This window comes from Bos indicus x Bos taurus, chromosome 11 (genome assembly GCF_003369695.1).
Source record: "Bos indicus x Bos taurus breed Angus x Brahman F1 hybrid chromosome 11, Bos_hybrid_MaternalHap_v2.0, whole genome shotgun sequence".
Taxonomy (NCBI): Eukaryota; Metazoa; Chordata; class Mammalia; order Artiodactyla; family Bovidae; genus Bos; species Bos indicus x Bos taurus.
This window is the reverse complement of record NC_040086.1, coordinates 104,485,479-104,501,600: the sequence shown is the minus strand read 5'-3', so window position 1 is coordinate 104,501,600 and position 16,122 is coordinate 104,485,479. Positions and strand designations below refer to the sequence as shown.

At 61.3% G+C, this 16,122-nt stretch overlaps 1 protein-coding gene across 2 annotated transcripts in view; it reads right to left on the bottom strand.

Annotated features, from left to right (window-relative positions):
- Window positions 1–16,122, bottom strand: part of COL5A1 (collagen type V alpha 1 chain) — a 149,110-nt gene that overhangs the window by 23,230 nt on the left and 109,758 nt on the right. For both annotated transcript variants that reach the window (XM_027556854.1, XM_027556853.1), the window contains exons 40-54: window positions 14,644–14,733; window positions 14,499–14,552; window positions 13,131–13,238; window positions 10,060–10,167; window positions 9,055–9,108; window positions 7,807–7,860; window positions 7,603–7,710; window positions 5,970–6,023; window positions 5,766–5,873; window positions 4,489–4,542; window positions 3,414–3,521; window positions 2,576–2,629; window positions 2,247–2,300; window positions 1,413–1,466; window positions 795–848 (exon numbers count right to left, since the gene is read on the bottom strand). In XM_027556854.1, the coding sequence (XP_027412655.1) occupies window positions 795–848; window positions 1,413–1,466; window positions 2,247–2,300; window positions 2,576–2,629; window positions 3,414–3,521; window positions 4,489–4,542; window positions 5,766–5,873; window positions 5,970–6,023; window positions 7,603–7,710; window positions 7,807–7,860; window positions 9,055–9,108; window positions 10,060–10,167; window positions 13,131–13,238; window positions 14,499–14,552; window positions 14,644–14,733 (1,116 nt within the window). The remainder of the gene's footprint in view (window positions 1–794; window positions 849–1,412; window positions 1,467–2,246; window positions 2,301–2,575; window positions 2,630–3,413; window positions 3,522–4,488; window positions 4,543–5,765; window positions 5,874–5,969; window positions 6,024–7,602; window positions 7,711–7,806; window positions 7,861–9,054; window positions 9,109–10,059; window positions 10,168–13,130; window positions 13,239–14,498; window positions 14,553–14,643; window positions 14,734–16,122) is intronic.

The following is a 16,122-nucleotide window of genomic DNA, read 5'->3' as shown; positions in this document are numbered from 1 at the left end:
TGGGGCCCCGATGCTTGAGGCTGTGGTCACCCCAGCCCGGAACCACTGCCCAGAAACCCCGAGGAGCCTTGGTGAGAACCCCGCATGCCCCAACACCCAGGGGTGCCCCCAACTTTCCTGCCTCTATATAGAGGCCACTCAGCCCCCATCCTCCACCCACTGAAGACCTCAGTCAACTGGGCTCTAGCCGCCCAGCCACCATGGCCACCATGGCGGTTATGGCCAGCTTGGAGCTCACGGTGGACACGGCCACGCGTCCTGAGCAGACCTGGGCTGGACGAGCTCCACAGTCTCAGTCGACACTGGGGCCCCTCCACTCCAGGAGGAGGCACCCAGGCCCCACCCAGAGCTCCTGGGGAGAGCGGCCATGAGGGCTCTGGGTGCCAGGCTGCACCCTAACCTCACCGCAGGGCACCCCACCCTCTGCTCTGCCCTGCAGTGGGTGCTGTCACCGTCTCTGCTTTGCAGGAGAGGCAGCCAGGCGCGGCCAGGTCAACGCCAGGCCCTGAGGTACCCGGCACGGGCCTCCCCTCCCCCAGGCTGGTGGGGCACATGAACTGCAGTGCCCAGTCAGGGACCCCCAGCCGGAGGCACAGCCTGTCTCCCCCTGCAGAGGATGGGCTCTTCCACCCAGGTCTGCATGGAGCCGGCCCCTCTGAACCCCACAGCCCCTCTCTGTGTGTTCAGCATCCAATCCCTCTCCACCCCCTGACCCCAAGTGGCCACCGTGCCCTCGGCACGCCCTGGAAGGCCTATGCACAGTAACGGCCACAGCCGGGCTAGAAAGCACCCACCTTGGCTCCTTTCTCCCCCTGCCTGCCTTCGGGACCTGCGGGGCCGGGCGGACCCTGGAGGGAGCAAGAGGGCAACGCGTGAGGAATGGGCTCCCAGAAGCCGAGAAGGCAGCTGAGCGCGGTGGGGCACAGGCCTGGCAGGGGCGTGGGGCTGCTCCCAGGCCTCCAGAACGAGGCCCGAGGCCTCCGGTCCCAGAAAAGGGCAGCGGGCTGGGCTGGGGGTCGGGCACTCCGGTGGCCTCCCCTCCCGCACACTCAGAGCGGCCGCGGTCATCGCAGCCCCAGCAACAGATGGTTCCGTTTGTGGGATGATTCAGTTTGCTTGCTCTGACTTTTCCAAAGGTCTGACCCGGGGGAAAGGGGCTTTTTCAGCTTCGTGGGTGTGTTTTTTCTCCCACGACAGCCATAAGAGAAGGTCTGCTCAGTCAGCTCATCCTGAAAGGAGTGGCGCATCGACCTGGCGGCTCTGAGATTGGATACCGTGGCAGCACGCTGAGCGGGCTGTGAGCTTCAAAGAGAAGCCGCTTCCTCCTCCCAGGGGCTACCCAGGTTCCCAGGGTCTGTGCAGGGCGGGGGAGGGGCAGGTTTCGTGCAGGGACGCCCGGCAGCTCCACGTACCCTTTTTCCTGGAGGCCCAGATGGGCCTGGCTCACCCGTAGGGCCTGGTGATCCCTGGGGTGGGAGAAAGCAGAGCATTTAAGTCAAGGATGTTAGCTGAGACCCGGCGGGGCTGGGTGGGTCTGAGGCTAAGAACACACAGAGCTTTCACTCCGACCTCGGCCAGCCCCAAAGCTGCCCCTCTCGTCTTCTGCAGAATCGGCCCTGAGTGGGGGTGGTCCCGGACCGCCCTGCCCTGCCCTCAGGCTGCACCAGTGTGGGGGCCCATCCCACCTGCGGCTCTGCTGCATCTGGGGAGGGTTCCCAGCAAGCCGGCCGGCACCCCTTCTGCAGAGGTGGACCCTGGCTCACAGGCCAGGAAGGGGTAGGAGGGCAGACATCTCTTCGGGGCCCTAAGCTGGTGTCCCGAGCTCGAAACAACGTTTCGGAAACCCGATGAGAGGCACGTCCAGTGTGAGCTCAGCTCAAGGCTCACGTGGGAAGAGCCTTTTGAGGAGCACATCCAACCCTACCCGGCAGAAACAGGGATCCTGAGGATGCTGGGTGGGCTTCTGAGGGGGTGTCGCGGACACCGGGCTTCGTGTGCAGAGCCGCCGTCAGGCCTGGGGGTGCATTTCCCCTTCTGGGAGGAGGGTCCCCAGCTCGCAAGGGTCCTCCGAGGACCCTTGGCTGGGTCACTACTCTAAGGCAACTGGGTGAAATGAACAGAGCAGGTTGCAAGGCCTGACACCTCCCTGCGCGGCCACGTCGCCTGACGCCTCCCTGCGCGGCCGCGTCGCCTGACGCCTCCCTGCGTAGCCGCGTCAGGGCCCCAGAGGTCCCAGGTGGACTCACCGTTTGCCCGGGTTCACCATCGTCTCCTTTGTCGCCAGGGGGACCGTCTTGACCCTGTGGGACCAAAAGCAGGTTTCTTCTGTGCCCTGGGCACACCCGAGTTCAGGCACCAGGACCCACTGGTCCCCGGTCCCGACCCCAAAACCCACCCGGGGTGCCCACCCAGGGCGCTCGGAGGGGAGACACCTTTCCCCGCGTGCTTGTCAGAAGGGGGTTGAGCACCATGCTCCGAGCAGAGGCAGAACAGCAGCAGACGGAAGGGAAAAGACAGGCCTGGAGGCAGGTCACGGGCTGTAGGGACCCCTGGCTCGGCACTCTCGGGCACCTACCGCGGGGCCGGGTTCTCCGGGGGGACCGGGATCTCCGGGAAAACCGACGGGGCCCTGAAATGGAGCGAGAGAAGCGTCAGCCACCCTCCCAGAGCGCGCTGGACTCACAGGGCTGCGTCCACACAGCCGGCCCATGCCTCCCGCCAGCCTGGCACCTCAGGGCTCCCCAGAGCAGGGGGCTCCCCCCAGAGCATCATTCCCTGTGCGGTGGGCCAGGCGGGGCCGCCGCTCGCCTTCCAGAGGCCTCAGAGGGCAGCCTCCTGCCCAGGTGTCTGCTCCTGGGGCCGTGGCTGACCCTGATCCTGAACCCTGAACTGTAGGACTCGATGCTCTGCAGACCCTCCTGAGGCAAAGCGAGGCCGACCGCGGAGGGGTGGGGCGGGGCGGAGGGCGGGGCGGAGGGCGGGGCGGAGGGGCGGGGCGGAGGGCGGGGCGGAGGGGCGGGGCGGAGGGCGGGGCGGAGGGGCGGGGCGGAGGGGCGGGGCGGAGGGCGGGGCGGAGGGGCGGGGCGGAGGGGCGGGGCGGAGGGGCGGGGCGGAGGGGCGGGGCGGAGGGGCGGGGCGGAGGGGCGGGGTGGAGGGCGGGGCGGAGGGGCGGGGTGGAGGGCGGGGCGGGGCCGGGGACGCATAGAGCCCATTCGGTCCGGAAAGCTGCTGGGTCCATGCACGTGGCCTCCGAGCTGTGCCCCTTCCCGGCCCCTCTCTCCTCCTCCCTCCTCCACTGTTCCAGTTCAGGACCCAGGGGTCACCCCACACCCGCGGGGTCAGGCAGCTTCTGTGTCCCCCAGGCCCGGGAGTGAGAGGACACTGCTGAGAGCCCAGCGTCCCCCGGTACTCACGGGGCTGCCTTTGGGACCGTCGTCTCCGGGAGGGCCCTTGGGCCCCGGGGGTCCGGCGGCACCGGAGGGGCCCGACTCGCCTTTCTCCCCCCTTTCGCCTTTGGGTCCCTGTGGGGAGAGGCGGGGAGCGTGTTCCCAGAGCCAGCCTGCAGCCCGCCCTGCGCTGGCACCACGAGGAGCAGAAGTACCCTGACCGAGGCCAGGCCACAGGCCCCTGGGGGGTCAGCTGCCTCCAGAGCCTCCGCCCCCAGCAAGTCCCCAAGAGTCCAGCCCCACGGGCACCGCGAGGGGTCTCGGGACCCCACTGGTGTCCTGGGGCCTCTGAGGCTGAGGCTCGGCTTCTAGGTGAGAAGGGCAGGGCTGCGTCCTGATGAGACAGCAGGCGGCGTGGACCCCAGGGGCTACAGGGACCCAGGCTGCCCCCTGCACTGGGGCCCTCAGGTGGAGGGAGCCCAGCACACCTCCGGCCACCAGCCACTCCCTGGGCCAGAGAGCAGCCCCCAGCGGGCCTCGAGAGACCACGCATCTGACCTGCGAAGGAATGTCCCAGGTCTGGGCTCACAGGTGACAAGAATGAGCCCCATGCTTGTGGAAGCCCGTGAGGGAGCCCAGAACACCACGGACGGAGGGGCAGCTCACGCACAACTGTCCTGGGCGTTCATCACTAACATCAATGTGTGTGCACACTCACACACATGCACACTCACACATGCTCACACACACGTACACATGCACACTCACACACACACATGCACTCACACACGCGCACACTCACACACACACACGCACACACACACACGCACACGCAGGCACTCTCACACACACACATGCGTGATCACACACACATGCACACTCACACACACGCGCGCACACACACGCACACACAGGCACTCTCTGTCACACACACACTCACTCCCCACCACACTCCCTCTTTTTTCCAGCAGTCTCGTGATGGAGGCACAAGAGGAGGCCCGACTCCCATTTCACGGATGGGAAAGCTGAGGTAGAGTGGGACCCTGCCCCCCGGCAGCCGTCCATGCCACGCCCCACCCCTCCCCAGAGCCCGCTCACTCACCGGGGGGCCCCCTTCGCCGGGAAGGCCAGGCTCTCCTGCTTCGCCGGGTTCACCCTAAGGAGGAAACGCAAAGTGATTCCAGCAGTGAGGAGAGCAGAGGTCCAGCCCAGGTGTCCATCAAATTGTCCCTGACACTGGGCTGGGGTGGGCTGCGGGGACGGGGTGAGACAGCGGTCACTGTCCTCTTGGGAGCGCCCAGGACTGGAGGAGACACAGGTAAGGAGTCCAGGGACACAGGGGTGACAGTGACACGCACGAGCGTGCGACACACGTGGAGGGAACGTGGGGTGTCAGGGATGGCCCTCCCCAGGAAGGGGTGCTCCCAGCCGCCCTGGAGGACGACCGGGAGAGGCCAGGTGCGGGAGGAGGGACAGCGGGTGAAGGCAGATGGAGAACAGCATGGTGCCCTGGGTCTGCCGGCTGGAGGGGCAGAGCTGGTGGGGGGTGTCGCGGGCTGGGGGGGATGCGCCCCGTGGCAGGTGGGGGGAGGACGCGGCCCCCAGCAGAGGCTGCCCGCCATAACGGGTGGGCTCAGCAGGTGTGCTCCCCTGCGACTCTATCATAAAAAGGGAGCAGTGATGGGACACTGGTTTCAACTGAATGACCAGACTTCAGCAGAAAGTTCTGGAAGGTGTGCAAGGAATGCAAATGGAAGGGCACATGTCCACCTCCTTTCTTTTATCCCAAGAAGCTGGGATCGGTGCTCTGAAATAGTGCAAACTCCTGGGCCCAGGTGGAGTCAGACCCTGGCACCGTCTCGCCCACCACACCCCCGCGTGTAAGGCATGTACACACGTGTGTGCACGCACATACACCCAATGGGCTCAGGCATCATCTCCAGGGCCTGCCACACGCACGCATGTAAGGTATGTACATGTGTGTGCATGCACATACAACCAATGTGCTCAGATATCTCCAGGGCCCAGACCCTGGCATGAACCAGGTCAGATGACGAGGACCCGAAGCTGTGAGATGACAGGAGTTGAGGGAAACGGGAGCTGAGACGGGAGCAACTACACACGTCAAGGACAGACAACCACGGCTGTCGGAGCCGATCTCGGAGCGGGGGCGGCGGCCTTTGCTGGGGGTCGCATTGTGTGAAATCCGCACAGGCTGCCCTGGGTGGGGGTGGGGCTCCCAGGGCCACTGCACAGCCTTCCAGGTTTCGAGATGCTTGTGGCAGAACAGCCTAGCAGTGCGCCTGCGTGTCTCCACACACACACGCACACACACGCACGCACGCTCACACACCAGGACAGTCACGGGGCGTGCGTCACCTTCTCTCCCACGGCTCCAGGGTTGCCTATTCCGCCCGGGGGTCCCTGTGGCCCGTCTGCACCTGGAGCTCCGGAGGGTCCTCGGGGTCCGGGGGGACCTGGCGGGCCCTGGAGAAGGGGAGCCGTTGAGCCCAGAGCAAAGGCAGGCCTCCCCCAGAATGCCAGCTCCGCCACGGCCCGTGCCCCAGGAGCGGCCCCACTCACCATCTGACCCACGTCGCCTGTCTCGCCCTTCTCTCCGGGAGGTCCCGGCAGACCCTGAGAACAGGAGGTCGTCAGACACTCAGCCGGTGGGCATGGCTCCAGCGCCCCCCCAACCTCTGCTGCCTCCCAGCTGAGCACCCCAAAAGCCTCGGGGATGCGCATCTCAGCTACGCATGAGGACGGCTCCGAGATCCCGTCTCAGAATTAGCCCGAGGAGAGAATCGGAGAAGTGGGCAAGGATTTATGGACAAGGTGCTTATTGCAAGTGTCCCATAAAACAATAAAGCCTAATGAGCCACCAGCAGGGAGCTGCCGGAATCAATTATGTCACCACCATATGCTGGGACACAAGGCAGTGACTAAGAGTCATGTTTTTGAAAATAAATAGAAGGTGACATGTTCAAAGAATATTTAATGGCATTTGACGTGACTCGTAACATAACAGGAAGCGGGAAAGCCTGGTCCGAGTGTTCTATACGTGCAGCATGACTCAGGTTTTGTGAAAACCAAACAGAAGGGTGCACATGCTTGTGCACGTGTGTGTGTGCGTGTGTGTGTGTGCGTGTGTGTGTGTTGCGCAGCTTGTGCGTGTGTGTGTGTGCATGTGTGCGTGTGCATGTGTGTGTGTGTTGCGCAGCTTGTGCATGTGTGTGTGTGCGTGTGTGTGCGTGTGTGTGTGCGTGTGTGTGTGCGTGTGTGTGTGCGTGTGTGTGTGTTGCGCAGCTTGTGCATGTGTGCGTGTGCATGTGTGTGTGCGTGTGTGCGTGCGTGTGCGTGTGCGTGTGCGTGTGTGTTGCGCAGCTTGTGCGTGTGTGTGCGTGTGTGTGTGTGCGTGTGTGTGTTGCGCAGCTTGTGCGTGTGTGTGTGTGCGTGTGTGCGTGTGCATGTGTGTGTGTGCGTGTGCGTGCGTGCGTGTGCGTGCGTGTGCGTGTGTTGCGCAGCTTGTGCACGTGTGTGTGTGCGTGTGCATGTGTGTGTGTGCGTGTGTGTGTGCGCGTGTGTGTGTGCGTGTGTGTGTGTGCGTGTGTGTGTGTGCGTGTGTGTGTGTGCGTGTGTGTGTGTTGCGCAGCTTGTGCATGTGTGTGTGTGCGTGTGTGTGTGTGTTGCGCACGGGCGTTTAGAAGGTGGGCATGCGCATGCACTCAGAAGCCAGTCTGGTTTCCTTTTCTAATAAGCTACAGTAGTTTCCAACATTCTACAATGAGCAGGAAAACAAACGTCACGGGGTAAGAGAAGGGAAGCTAGGAGTGTCTAGACGTCTGTGAATTCATGGCTCTTCGGGCGTGTGGAGGAGGCCCTGTGGCTCCTTAGCAGCCCCATTTTAAACTTTTTATTGGACTATAGTTGTTTCGCAACGTCATGTTAGAGTCGACTGTACACAAAGCGAGTCAGCTCTGTGCATACACACCCCCTCTTGTTTTGACTTACTGCCCCTTTAGGTCATACAGAGCTTCCAGCAGGGTTCCCTGAGCTATGCACTAGGCTCTCGTTAGTTACCTGTCTTACATGGCGTGGATGGGGTATATACGTCAAGGAGGGAGGGAGCAGGAGGGGAGGGCAGAGGTGTGAGGGCCGGGGAGGCACAGCACAGACGTGGGGAATCGACCCAGCTCTGTGCCAGCTCTGCTGTTACCTGCAGCCCCACGGGGCCCGGGGGCCCGGGGAAGCCTCTCGGACCCTCGTCGCCTTTCTGCCCAAAGAGGCCCTGCTGGCCCCGAGGTCCCGGCTCGCCATCGGCTCCCTGCGGGGAGACGGAGGAGTGTGCTGAGGACCGGAAGTGGACCACAGCAGCTTGAGGGGTCGGCGACTCCGAGGGCTGTTAGCCGCGGATACTCACGGAGGGGCCTGGCTGTCCGATGGGGCCTTGAGGTCCTGTAGGCCCTGGTGGACCCTGTGGGGAAGAGACAGAGGTGGTGGCTCCTGAGTCGCCGCTGAGGCCACTGATGTGGGGGCTGGCGGCCCAGCTCACCCGGGCCCTGCCCATGCGGGGCCCACCCCGGCCAGGCTGCGGCTCCAGAAGGCAAGAGGCCCGGGGTCCAGCCCTGAGTGTGTGCGGTCGGGGGTGGCCAGAGGGCCCTGTGCACCACCTCAGCCCCATCGCACACTCGAGACACGGGCTGCGGAGACCCCGTTCAGAAACGAGACCTGAGGTCAGGGGACTCCCGCAGGGCTGAGCAAGGGCCTGACTCAGGTCACGCCTGGAGCTCGATGCCGCCCCCAGGGCGCCCCCAAGCACGTTCCACTGTCGGCCCAGGGAGCGTGGGGGAGAGGCCGCACTGTGCAGGGAGCCTGACCCGCCCGGGCCGGCACTGGGAGCACACAGGTCCCTGCCCGCCCGGGACACACACACCGGCGAAGAAGCCCGCAGTGCAGGCCTCCTTCTGCGGCCCCCGGGAGGAGCTGCAGCCTCGTGACAGCGCTTGTGCAAGAACGCACTAGCACTTCTCAGCAGAATATTTTTTAGGGAAAATTAAGAGGCGTTTGGTCAGGATGCTGCAGCTGCTGGAACGGCCCGCAGCCCTCAGCGCTGAGAGGCGGTGACTACGTCCGTGGGACCAAAATCCTCAAGGACAAACATGCTCCATTTGCTTATTTCATTAAACCTGCGAGGGCTTCCTGTTCATCTGGTAATAAGGGATTCACTCGCAGGCGTGTGTCACTTACATACATATACGCCTAACACACACCTGTGCACGTACACACACAAGATTTCAACGGGGGGGAAAGCCCATCACCCGGTTCCCATCGGTTACGGGTGTGAGTGCTGGTATCTCGTTGTTGGTGATGAGTCGCTCAGTCACGCCTCTTGGCAACTGCACGGACTGTAGCCCACCAGGCTCCTCCGTCCATGGGATTCTCCAGGCAAGACGACTGGAGTGGGTACCTGTGCTCTCCTCCAGGGGGTCTTCCTGACCCAGGGATTGAACCTGTGGCTCCTGCTGCAAGTCCTGCATCGCAGGCTGACTCTTTACCACTGAGCCACCAGGGAAGCCCGGTTACCTTGTAAGGGTGGTTAATGTCAGTGGGGACAGTGCACCGAGCCGAGCACGTGGCCCTGAGCCGTGGCTGCGCTGGGGCCCCTTACCTGCTCGCCTTTGTCTCCCTTGCTCCCTTTCTGTCCTGGCTCCCCAATCTCTCCCTGTGGGAAAATGGGAAAGACCCGTCAGACGGTCCAGTGGCCGCTTGCACGTTCTCTGCTCCCCGTAATTAATTTTTCTCAGAGAGTAAGAACCATCTCCTCTCCAGGGGGACCTCTAACTTTCCTAAGATGAAACATTTCCATATATTAATTTGATTTCCTCTTTAATAAGAGAGCTGGAAGAGATATGACCTTGATTTTACGCTTTGCAGGATTGTAGTAGATTTGAAAGTGTGGCAAAAAATCATAATGGAAATATTTACTTCGTCAAATCGGATGACAGGACAGTGTAATAAAGACAACTCAATTACTATGCCTCCAGAACTATTAAAACCCCTCATGCTTCTGCTATGCCGGGCTGTCTCCCACCCCGAGAGGCCAGGCATCAACACTGCAGAGGTTATAAAGTCAGAAATGTCACCGGAGAGTTCTCACAAATGGGAAGCTAAACCGGAGAGCTGAATTCCTCTGATTTCATTAAACGGAGAACACAATGCTACGGTAACAGCATCAGATTATAAAGCATATTCCTAACGAAAGGGGGCCTTGATGATTCAAGCGGAGACATTTAAAAATAGATACTGAGTAAAACCTCGTTAAACTCAGCTCCACAGATCTGGAATCTGAGATGATCTAGAGTGCTTCTCCTTGCTCTGGCTGCTACAGCAGATGTCTTTGATGACATCAAAACCACAGAAGAGAGCACTGTGTGAGTCCCCTCGAGCGTGTCAGAGGTCTCATTCGTTACCGCTATTTGGGAGCTATTCCAAAACCATCCGCTAACGCAAGGAACGCCAGATGCACAGCACGGGGTCCCTGTCACCAGAGCCCCCGCAGTGCCTGCGTCCCTTGGTTTGAAAGGACCCCCGCCCAGCTCCGACCTGCAGATGTGGGCCAAGCTGGGCCATGCGGGGTCCACGATGGGGCGGGGCTTCTCCAAATTCCTCTTACCTTGTCTCCATCTTCTCCAGGGGGGCCCACAGGGCCAGCGGGACCGGGGAGCCCCACGGGGCCCTGGAGACCGTCTCGGCCAGCTGGGCCTTGTGGACCCTTCTCGCCCTAGAGAGGAGAGGGGATGACTGTTCAAAGGCAGCTCCATCGCGGGAGCATCCTGCCAGCAGCTCGTCTCCCGGCCAGAGCCCCACAGGCGGGAAGCGGGCGGTTCCTGGGGAGGGACCGTCCCCCAGGTCCTCATGGATCTGCCAGGTGCGCCGGGGCGGTTCCTGGGGAGGGACCATCCCCCAGGTCCTCATGGATCTGCCAGGTGCGCCGGGCGGTTCCTGGGGAGGGACCGTCCCCCAGGTCCTCATGGATCTGCCAGGTGCACCGGGGCGGCTCCTGGGGAGGGACCGTCCCCCAGGTCCTCATGGATCTGCCAGGTGCGCCGGGCGGTTCCTGGGGAGGGACCGTCCCCCAGGTCCTCCTGGATCTGCCAGGTGCGCCGGGGCGGCTCTGAGTCCAGTCCTGTATCACTGTTCCCCACGCGCCTCTGTGGTCAACCCTCACCCATCCTGGGAAGGGCTACTCTCTCCCAGATGGGCACGGAGGCTCGTTCATACAGTGGAGCCGGGATCCAAACCAGGGCAACCCGATTCCCGGGTCTACGTGTGCGATCGCCCAAGTCAGTGGCCAGGGCGTCTGAACTCCAGCTCTGGCCAACTTGCTCACTCTCTTGATTTTCTACTAATACCACGCCGCACGCCCCCTGAGCAGGAGCACAAGCACCTGCACACACACGCACACACACGCACACACACATGCACACACACAGGCATGTGCGTGCACACACGTACACACACACATACACAGGCACACATACGCATACATGCACACACACGTACATAGGCACACACACGCACACACAGGCACGTGTGCACATACATGTACACACACACATACACAGGCACACATATGCGCACACACGTACATAGGCACACACACATGCACGCACACACATACACGTGCACACACACGCACACATACACAGGCACACATGCACAGGCACACATACGCACACACACGCACACACATGTACATAGGCATGCACACGCACACACAGATGCACACACACGCACATGCACACACACACAGGCACACGCACACACAGGCACACATACGCACACATGCGTACACACACGTACATAAGCACACGCACATGCACACACACACAGGCACACGCACACACAGGCACACATACGCACACATGCGTACACACACGTACATAAGCACACACACATGCACGCACACACACATGCACACACATGCACAGGCACACACACGCACACACATGTACATAGGCACACACACATGCACACATATGTGCGCGCACACATGCACACACACATGTGTACACACACACGTGCGCACACACACACCCATCTTCCTTTCCTCACAGCTTTGCTTCACTTTCCTCATCGCCCCCTTGGTTATCCCAAATGATCCTCACTGAGTTCTTGCTCTATTTTGCCAGCCATGGGCTACCCCGTGGGTGGCCGGCACCTTCTCACCCAAACTGGGATCCCTGTCTCCCGACAGAACCAGGAATGGAAACAGGAGGGGACGCGGACGGGAAAGCGAGCGGCCTCACGGTCGCTGGCAGGCCTCGCCGTGCCCGTCCCCTTCCTGCACCCGCTTCCCTGTCCTGCCGCACATTCACGCCCTGCTCTTCGCCTGAGAGTCCCCGGAAAGGCTCTTCCACAGTTAAGCCAGAACATGCCCAGGCATCCCATGGCTCGGGTGGAATCTTCCTGCTGACACGACACCTGACCTTTGCTCGGCCTTTTCTCCTCAGGTGGCTGTGCTGGGACTGTGACGAGAGTTTCGCGGACGGTGCCACCCTGGGAGGTTTCTGCTCAAGCCCCGACTCTCTTGAAACTGCGAGCCCGAGCCATGTCCACCTGGCTCCGTGTGCTGTGTTTTCTCTACCCGCACCGAGTGCCAGGAGGAGGGGGGCGTGGGCAGAGCCCAGGGGGATCTGCGTCCTGCGGGCCTCAGGGGACAGGCCAGAGGCCTCAGAACTGCCGATGGCACGCCAGACAGATCGGCCAGGCGCCCATGTGTCCAGCGTGGTTCCCATGTGGACTTCTCGCCAGGAAGGCAACCAAGGCCCTCTTTCTAACCCTGAGGCATGGGAAACCCATGAGGCAAACCAGCCTCTCTAACAGAAATCAATCCTCATAGGTGTCTTGACTCAATGGGACATCATCCAGGTAGCCCATCCCCCTGGAACTCAGACTTCTGTGACATTTGCAATTTGGAGAGGAGCTCTGAGCTGGAATCTGTCTCCATGGCTGAGTGAATGTGAGGCCAGGTGGGCGTTTGCACAATCATGAGGCACATGTCAAATGTGGCTGGGGTGAGGGTTCATCTGGGCAGGAAGGGGCATTTAGGGAGACACTAGGGGAGAGAGGCTGGCGGTCAGCTTCCCAGGGCATGTCTGACTAGATACGAAGGGTCTCTAACTCCCTTCATGGAAGCCGAGACTCCAGACCAGCCCCCACCTGAGCTCTCACAAAGCCTCCGGGCGGGGGCAGGCACACCTGGGTTCGTCAGGTGTGAAGTGTTGGCTGTCAGGGGTCTGGGAAGAGGTTGCTCATCTTCCCATCAGGTCGCCTATCCCTTTTCTTTTCCACACCTGCCCCCAGACCAACACAGCAAGCGCCATCCCAAATATCCACCTTTCCCCTACACTGACCAGCTGTGGGCCCAGGCCGGGGTGGGGGCCCCATCCTGTCGGGGTCCCCAGAGCCTGGACTGGGCCCAAGGCCACGTTTGGACAGAGTCTCCACACGCCCCCACGCCCGGCCCTGGCCTGCATGTCCCAGGGCACAGACGCACAGGCCTGTGAGCACCCCTCCAGCTCAGACCACTCTGGGGAAGCATCTGGCCGCCTTTGGATGTCAACCGTGACAGCCAGGCACACATCGCAAACTTCACCACCCACCCCCTCCCACAGACCCCAGGGAGACGCCCAGGGAGCACAGCACACAGCAGGGACCGAGCTCCTCTGGGGCAGTACTTACAGGAGCGCCTTTCTCTCCAGCTGGCCCAGGGGGCCCCTGGGGCCCGGGTCTCCCTGGAATTCCAATGGGCCCAGCAGCACCGGCTGGACCTCTCTCGCCTGGAGATCCCTGGGCAAGGCAAGAAAGTGGTTTATTTCAAAGGCTCTCCAACTGCGTGGGTACGACTTCCTGAAGCCCCACCCCACCACACCATACCATTCCACCACCTCCTCACTCTAGAGCCCGCCATAGCTCCCCAGGGCCCCGAGTGAGCACAGACTATCCGGTCTGTCCTGAGGCTGTTTCTGAGCCCCTCCCATAACTCCAAGCCCCCGCAGAGCGTCTGAGGACACCTCTTCTTTAAGTCCTGCCCTGGAGGGACCTCGTCTGGGACCCTGGCATCTACTTGGCCCTGTGGGCTCCGCCTGCCCCCGGGGTGCTCACTGGCTGCCCGGCTCCTCCACGCTGTCCGCTCTATGGGGGAGGCTCTGGCCCCAGGACAGGACTGACAGGTGGGCACGTGGACTAATTCTGGGGGTCAGCACTGAGGACCCTGGTTCCCCGGGAGGCATCCTGTTCCCAACCTTTATCAGAAGGAAGATTACTTTTCACCTCACTTCCCCCTGACTTCCCCATCATCATCGCTCTCAAACGGCCCCTAACTCAGGTGGAAGGGGATGTTGTTTCATGGTCCACCCTCAACCCAGCCAGGGGCCGGGGCCGCTCCTGAAGCCCCCACCTGAGCAGATGAGTGGGGGCTGTCGGATGGGCCCCGTTTTAAGGGGGAAGTGAGGCAGATGTCACTTCCCCATAAAGAGTCAGACAAGAGCGGGGATCTGTGGGCACAGCCTCATGTGGCCACTGAGTCCCCCAGACCATAGCCCGGGGTCTCAAAGGTCTGAATCTTTAGGCCTCGTGTAGCTGAATCTCACGGTTGGGAGGGACCCACTTAAGGAAACAGCACAGCTCTGGGGGCCAGGCCTCCTGCCTGTGCTGAGTCACCTTTGCCCTGAGCGGCCTTGGGTGTGTGGATGGCCCGGCTCGAGGCCCTGGAGCTGCGTGTGCCCGTGTGGGCTGTGCCAGGCCTGGACCCGCGCTGAGCACCTCCACGAGCTCGGGGGCCCACTCAGGCCTCGTCCACACTCCCAGCCCTCCAAGTTCCCTCACACAGCACGGCCCCTCCCCGGGCCTTCCTCACTGGCTGGCAGCTCAGGCACGCTGGCCACATCCATCCCGACTCCACCTCCTCCACCACAGCCTTCCCAGGACCCCCGGGGGACCATCAGAGCCAGGGTGCGTGCTCCCCAGCCCTCAGGACACCTGCTCTCCTGCAGAGCAGGCTTGGAGGGAGAGGGTGGGAGAGGCTTTGTGCTGGGCCAGTACACTCACCGCGGGGCCTGGTGGGCCGGGGGGGCCTTCACTGCCTTTCAGTCCAAGCGCCCCCTGCAAAGCAACGGGGTGTGAGAGGGGGCCGCAGGGAGAAGCCTCCCCGGGAGGGACATCCAACCCGTCCCCCGGCGGACCCCTCACTCACCACTGGACCAGGAAGGCCTCGGTCTCCAGGGAAGCCTCGCAGCCCGGGGGGACCGTCTTTCCCAGGAAGGCCGGCGGGGCCTGGGTCACCCTGGAATCAGGGCCACAGGTCAGTTTCGGGCGATGCCCACAGCCCAGGTGGATGGGGAGTGGGTGGGGCCGGTCTTTAGATCCACTCGGGAGCTGGGCTGGAGGGGGGCTTCCCGGGGCTCACAGCTTTAAAAGGAACCTCTGGGTCTTGACTTGCTTCACTGGTTGATGGATCCGGGCGCCGGAGCATGGCCCAAGCTCACACCTGGGAGCCTGTGTGGCCAGCTGGCCCTGCGTGTGGCGTGGGAACTGACTCTGTCTGGGACTCTAATCATGATCTGTGGAGTCCTGCTCCCCGTCACATCCTTCAGGGCCACAGTGGCCCGAGCGGGGGCTGAGGGCCTGTCCTTCCCGTGAACCCGGGGATCCTCGTAAAACTGGCTCAGGTGAAGAACTCCGTGGCCAAAGCATTGGAAGCTTTGCCTGAAATGGACTCGCTGCTCAAGATATTCGTCTTGAGCCTGAACCACATTTTCTGAAAGGATTCTCTGTCTGACCATGTACCTTCCTTGAAATTCACTAAGGCTGTGACGTCTTCTAGGACTTTCTCTGGGGTCCCACATGGGAGGGTAGGGGCGTCCTTTCCAAACTCAGCCAGCTCTCTTTATGGCTAAATGGCTGTCTCTACGTTATACACACACACGTATGCACAAGCACATATGTATGTAATCCATCATGTATGCCTGCATACATACATGTGCGTGTGTGACCTTTTCACTCTTTGATTACTCTTCAAGTTTACTTTGCTGTATGTGGTCATGCAAAGGGCTGGAGAACTTATCTCTCCCGAGTCCCTCACTGAAAAGCTGAAAGAAGAGGGCCGTTTGTTTTTACGCAAAAACACAGGAAGTTATGACTACCAGCTTGGGGCACCCAGTCTGGGGGTGGGTTTTTTAATTATTTATTCTTTCATTGATGCTTTCAAATCGTGGTGCTGGAGAGGACTCTTGAGAGTCTCTTGGACTCCAAGGAGATCAAACGAATCAATCCTAAAGGAAATCAACCCTGAATATTCATTGGAAGGACTGATGCTGAAGCTAAAACTCCAATACTTTGGCCTGATGCAAAGAACCGACTCACTGGAAAAGACCCTGATGCTGGGAAAGATTGAAGGCAAAAGGAGAAGGGGGTGGCAGAGGGTGAGATGGTTGGATGGCATCACCAATTCAATGGACGTGAGTTTGAGCAAATTTCGAGAGGTAGTGGAGGACAGGGAAGCCTGGCGTGCTGCAGTCCATGGAGTCGTGAGTAGTCGGACATGACTTAGCGACTGAACGACAGCTTTCGTGTCTTAAAGTGGAGAATTTTTTAAAGGGTCACTTTCCGCTGACTTCAGCTTAGACACATGAAGTGTCAGACTTCTGTCCATTTCTGGGAACGGGTGGGCGGC